At 48.6% G+C, this 6,161-nt stretch overlaps 1 protein-coding gene across 1 annotated transcript; it reads right to left on the reverse strand.

The window, feature by feature from the left end:
• Positions 1-1,121: 1,121 nt before the first annotated feature.
• On the reverse strand, positions 1,122-5,390 carry ywhah (tyrosine 3-monooxygenase/tryptophan 5-monooxygenase activation protein, eta polypeptide). The gene is made up of 2 exons (XM_049020709.1): positions 4,850-5,390; positions 1,122-1,913 (listed from the first exon to the last, which is right to left on the reverse strand). Exons 1-2 carry the CDS (start codon positions 4,934-4,936, stop codon positions 1,257-1,259), a joined length of 744 nt encoding a protein of 247 aa, XP_048876666.1. The 5' UTR covers positions 4,937-5,390; the 3' UTR covers positions 1,122-1,256.
• Between the last annotated feature and the right edge of the window lie 771 nt (positions 5,391-6,161).

A 6,161-nucleotide genomic window follows, 5' to 3' on the forward strand; every position in this document is an offset into this window, starting at 1 on the left:
CCAAATTTTGCTTTGATCTGTTTTGTAGTGTGACTTAATTTAACCAGTAGAGATTTCATCTTATGCTGCTCTTAGACTGCTATGAGGACCAAAGAAGCCACCATCTCTAAGGGAGCAATGCTATACCACCTCCAAGACAGAAGGTGACAGTATGGAGCACACAAATCTGTTTATTCACCTACTCCTTTGTGTTAGATACATGCAGTCAGAATGGGACCATGGTACTGAGGCACTAGGGGGCAGGCAAGGTCACTTTATGGACGAATGACCAACTAGAACCTTTAGCCCCCCCCCCCCCCCCCCAAAACTGGCTTTAAATCCAAACCATATCGTCACTCTTTTTGCACAACTTGATCTCTGACCTGCAAAGACAGGCACAATTAGTTTCCCCAGCCTTGCCTTAGCCACAAGCAAATGACGACACCTGGGACACCTGGCGTTCAGTCACTGCAAACACCGTCTACCTTCCCACCACAACCACAGACTCGCTTGGGTGACAAGTCATCGGCACGTCAAACGAGACAAGGCGACGGCATCGCCACCGAATGCAGCCTCTGCCCAACTAAGCCAGCTGGCCAGGAGGAAATAATAAAACCTCTGCAAACACGCATATGCTTGGGCGACAACACGGTTACGCACGCAAAGGACACGGCACCTGCCTTCTAGAAACACGAATGGCGCCAATCGTACGACATGTGAGAGACTAACATCTTCGTTGAATCGTTTACGGATAAAGTTTCTACTGAGCGCTGAGAGAAAGACCCGAAAACAAAAGAGCCCCAATATGATGGTTTTCAAATGCAGGGAAGCTGAAAATAAAAGTTTCTGTGCAGGCAGAAAGGTGGCGACTTCCTGACGACTGATCCAGAGCCATCATCCTGCTTCGAGTATCGTAATTATAGACCACACAGCGATGCGTGAAGGGGGAGGGATGAATGAGGCAGTGGTAGAGATGGAAACATCTGGTACTGTTCGGAACACATCTGGGGAGGGCGAGAGCATGGGGGGAGAGCCGTGATGTGGCAGGGTTGGAGAGGTGAGGAGAAGAGATTAGAGAACAAGGGAGCAAGCGTGAAAATGCGGGATTTCCAGAGGGGCGATTAGAAATGGAAAGAGGTTTTCATTGGTATGCCAGGAAGGAGCATTCAGAGCACACAGAGAAGGTTGGCGGTGAGGGTGAGCTGGGGGTTCGGAGAGTAAGGAGCTGGGGGGGAGGGGATCTGTTGGCTGTGATGCAAACACGGTGTAGGGTGGCCCTAATTGTTAGCCTCCCCTGCTTCGTCATCCTGCTGGTCACTGGTCCACAGGGTGAGGTTGTCTCGTAGCAGCTGCATGATGAGAGTGGAGTCCTTGTAGGAATCCTCATTGAGCGTGTCCAGCTCCGCGATGGCATCATCGAAAGCCTGCTTGGCCAGGTGGCAGGCCTGCTCCGGTGCATTCTGGATCTCGTAGTAGAAGACGGAGAAGTTAAGCGCCAGGCCAAGGCGGATGGGGTGGGTGGGCTGCATGTGCTCCCTACTGATGTCAAAGGCCTCCTTGTAGGCCGCCTCAGAGGACTCCACCACGGTGGTCCGCTTCTCACCCGTGGCCACCTCGGCCAGATACCGGTAGTAGTCGCCTTTCATCTTCAAGTAGAAGACCTTGCTTTCGAACTGTTCATCGGTGCAGTTCTTGATGAGGTACTTGTCAAGCAGGGAGAGAACATCCTGGCACACGGATTCCAGCTCCTTCTCGATCTTCTCCCGGTAGCCCCGCACCATCTCTAGCTTCTTCTCGTTGCCATCAGCCGCTGTTTTCTGCTCGATGCTGGAGATGACGCGCCAGGAGGACCTCCGAGCCCCGACCACATTCTTGTAGGCCACGGAGAGCAGGTTGCGGTCCTCGTTTGAGAGCGGCTCGTTCATCTCCGTCACCTGCCAACACAACAAGGAGGTTGAAGGACAGGGGTTAGACTTCCAATGCTACCCAGACAGCCTGGAGGAAGAGAGAATGCTTTGAAGATGCCAACACCCAGAACTACCAGGCAAAATTATTTTGGTTCTGGCTAAACCCCAGAGTGACTGCAAAATCTCAACTACAAGACAACCTCAGGAAGGAGTCCTACATGCAGATTAGAAAACAGCTCTCCAGTGCAAATTAAACAGTGTAATAATAAATTAGAGGTTTTATACACAAGTATGAAAAAAAATAATTATGGTTCTTTTGAAGACCTCACTCTTCAGGGTCTTAAAGGATTGTCTTGGCCTCTTTGGTCCCCCAAATATTCTGCCTTGGAGAAATAAATAATATTAACAATTCTTTCCTTTTCCAGTCTATGAGCAAGGTCAGAGAGTCCAGAGGTGGCCTCTGAGAGAGACATCGGAATCCCGGTTATACCAAGATGTCCCCTTACAAATGGACCCTAAAAATAACAGCAGGAGTCCCCCAAGACTCTCACCCATGGATCGGCAGACAGCTTAACATGACATGTCTCTTGCCTACACTGACTCCACCCTAAAAAATGCCGGTTCCTGTTGGCAGACTTGCGTGACTAAACCAAAATCATGCACCAAATTTAATGACGGTGGATACAAGGTGTCGGTAATCTGTCATTAATATAAACGACAAACAAATACATTTATTTTTGTATAGCGCATTATCACAACATTACATCGTCTCAAAGTGCTTTACAGCATCCCCACCCAAAGCCCCCAGTGAGTAAGCCAAAGGCGACAGTGGTAAGGAAAAACTCCAAAGAAGGGAGAAACCTTGGGAGGGACCAGACTCAAAGGGGGAGCCCATCCTCCAGGGGCCGGCAGGGAGAGTCAAATAGGAGAGATGGTTAACTAATAAATTAGTTAAGGAAAAAAGGCCATTTATCTCTCAGGACACAGAACATCCTGCATTACATTGAACTAGAGACTCAAGTCCGCAAAGAATAATACAAGAAGTTTTACCAAAATGGACTGAAAGCACTTCAAAATCAACAATGTCAACTCCTCATCCATTTTCATGAGGAGCCAGAGAGCTTGATGACCATGTTACTGGACACAGGTAAGAGTCACTCTCCTGATTTACTGTCCCCAACCAACCCATTCATTGTCTGGGATGCTGCAAAATCAAATCCCTCTGGAAGGAGGAACTGTGGCTACCGTCAGCCTATTTACTGTCCCACAGACTGGCCTGCCCCCCCCGTCCGGGTAATCTGTACCATTCGAAACCACGGGCAGAAGTATCCCTACAGCCAGCGACCACGCAAACGTACAGCAATAGTTTGGAGAAATTCTGTACCGAGGGCCACACCCAGTAACAGCAATTCTGCTCATTTATCTTCAATCATCATGCGACTTTGTCCTGTGTGACCTGACTGAGCTGTGTAGCACACGGGCCCATGGTAATGGATGCTCACTTCGGTACACCATGTCCGCTGCATGTTTAATATCTCTGACAGAATTTACTATTCTCACAGTGCGGAAGTGTCCTGGATCTCACTGGCCTAGACCAGTTCTGCTCGGCAGAAACGTCCAATGTCACCCTCTGTCGGATATTCCGGGAACTAATGCTCCCCAAAATTACATCAATATCAGCAACGAAAAGGACCTCTTAAACTGCAGAGTCGTTTTGTCTTAAATACACCCACATTTTTACAGGTGCCCACCCAGATGTCTGGAAACATGGTGAATAAGGGAACGTAGGAAAGACCACAGGATTCGGGCGTGTGGCACGTATGACGGCCCGGTGGACTATGCAGGGCATAAGCTGACAAATGTCTGGCATCCGCACAGACGTTGCACTTGTCTCTACAGCAGCTACCAGGATCAGGGCTGAGAATGGCATCTCTATTTTTCGGTTATGCCAGTATTTATTTAAAATCTAGTTTAAGATTCGTTCTTTTATAACATTGCTGAATCCTTTAGGACAATAAAAATATTTCGGGAATCAATAAGAAAAACTGTCCAAAGGTTCAAATCAATGGTTGTGAAGCTACGATTGTTTAATATTATTAGATTGATATTAAACATGCATTTTTAAATTCTGCTCTATTCTGATATGTACAAATTATTTGGATAAGGACCAACCGACTTGAACAATACTGTTTTTACAAAAAGTTTTTTGTGGCCAAAATTTTATATATATATTGGCTGATATACACACACACACACACACACACACACACACACACACACACACACACACACACACACACACTCGTGGGGATTCCTGTTAAAGGCTGACGTTGTGTTTTTTATCAACTATATTATGATGATGACAGGTGGACGTACTTGTGCTTCATCGTGATCCAGATTTCGGAATTAGAACACTATTTACTCGGCATCCCAGCAAACCAGCCTGTTGGGTTAAAACGCGGTTCACCTCCGGTAATCGGCTAGGTGGTCGCAGTTGAGTCAAGCTGGCAAAAGTAACATCACGCCCCATGTCCATCTGACAGACAGGGTGGAAATAGTTTACACGGACTGCGAGTCGTTACTGTCAGCCTGCAAAGGGAATTCGAGCGCAAGGTATTAAAACACATAATATGACAACTACGACAGGGAGAATTTGCCCTGAAGTGGTATAGGCTAATGCGGCGGAGAAACGTCACGATTTATGGCACCGACGTGATTTTGAGCCCCCACCCCAACACCGTCCTGCATTTTGGGGACACCAGATGAAAATCCATTGGATAGGGAAACATTTCAGCCACCTATTAAACATTCCTGTTTAGCCTTACGTGGGAGGCGCTCCAGGTTGCGCAAATGTCGCTTGCATTGGCAAGTGTGTCCGTTCTCTATAAAAATGTATACTTCAGGAAAATTAATAAATTAACTTAATTGGGGGGAAAATCAAACAGATTCCCGAGACCACTTACCAGTTTCATTGCTGACGCCATGTCATCGTAGCGTTCCGCCTGCTCCGCCAGACGGGCTTTCTGGACGAACTGCTCTCTATCAACCATCCTTGCAATCAGGCGGCTGGACGTGCGGGATACGGCGCTGTGCCTCTAGCAACGCGGCTCTTCTAAGCCTTAATGGGGACCTGCTTCACCCACCTGACAACCTCTGGGAGGCACAACTCGATCCCACCCTACAATGAAACGCCACACTCTAGCGGAGTGCAAACTGAAGAAAACGGGGAGGATGTTAAATAGCAGGGAATAGGCGCAGGAATCAGCTGTGACTAGCTAGCCGGCTCTGCCCTCGCACCGCCCCCCGTGGCCGCAGGGATCTCTGGACTCTCTCTGGTCTACCTATCCCTCACATCCAACCTCGCCTATCCCCTGACTTTTTTCTCTTCTCTCTCCGCACTCCTCACTCCTCTTCAGCCTCTCCCTACCCAATGTCGTCTAACCCGCGGCTTCCTCACACGCTTTGCCGCAGTCGCGCAGGCGCACTGTGGGTCTCCCAAGGCTTAAGGGGTGGTGGGCCAGGGGGGAGGAGCCCCGAGATATTTTATGGTGACGTCACCTTCTATTAATAGCACGGCGCTGGACTGGCGCGCATCTGCGCAGCGCGACGTGCTGCATTTTTCGTCGCAGCGGCTGGGGGCGTGCCTGCAAGGCCAGCAGCGCAATACGCGTATCGATCAGTCCAAAGATCAGCATGGAGCGATAGGCGGGGTATCGATGGCGCTGCCGTTGGACCGATATCGTGCTGTAAGCCAGACGCTATGGCTAGAAGGGGTGCGGGTCTCTGTAGTGGGTCGCATGTTGGCGTCATTTGAGTAAGTGTTAATCACAGAAACTCGCTTCCGAACCTCTCAATAATACACTGTAGCCTTAGACATCTATATCTACTCAGCCCAACGACAGTTATCTTTTCACCTTTAGGCTCATTTCTAGCCAGTTGCAGTAAAACAAAAATATGCTTGTTTCATCTGTACCTCTAAGGCAGCTTAGGCTTGCAAGTCGCCCTGGTAAGTCATTGTTTCTGTTCCATTTCCTCCCTTTAAAAGCAACTCTGATTTATGCTGTATGCTGGGATGTAATGGAATCTCAGGAGAGCCACAAGGCCCAAGGCCTGACAGCCCCTCCCTGCCCCTGCTTTTCACTGCTTTTTCAATCTGTAACACTGCAAATACTCTCATCCATTACAAACCGCTAATGATCACACCACTTTTGCACCTTTACATATTTCTGTGCTTAAAATGGCTGATAGATGCTTCTAAAGACACAGACAGACACA

Source organism: Brienomyrus brachyistius, chromosome 7 (genome assembly GCF_023856365.1).
Source record: "Brienomyrus brachyistius isolate T26 chromosome 7, BBRACH_0.4, whole genome shotgun sequence".
Taxonomy (NCBI): domain Eukaryota; kingdom Metazoa; phylum Chordata; class Actinopteri; order Osteoglossiformes; family Mormyridae; genus Brienomyrus; species Brienomyrus brachyistius.

Bases quoted from the DNA above. Each gene is read 5' to 3' on its own strand.
- ywhah (XM_049020709.1), bottom strand. From the start codon at position 4,936: ATGGTTGATAGAGAGCAGTTCGTCCAGAAAGCCCGTCTGGCGGAGCAG. The intron at 1,914-4,849 runs GTAAGTGGTCTC...TTGTGTTGGCAG, and splicing joins TGGCGTCAGCAATGAAACTG to GTGACGGAGATGAACGAGCC.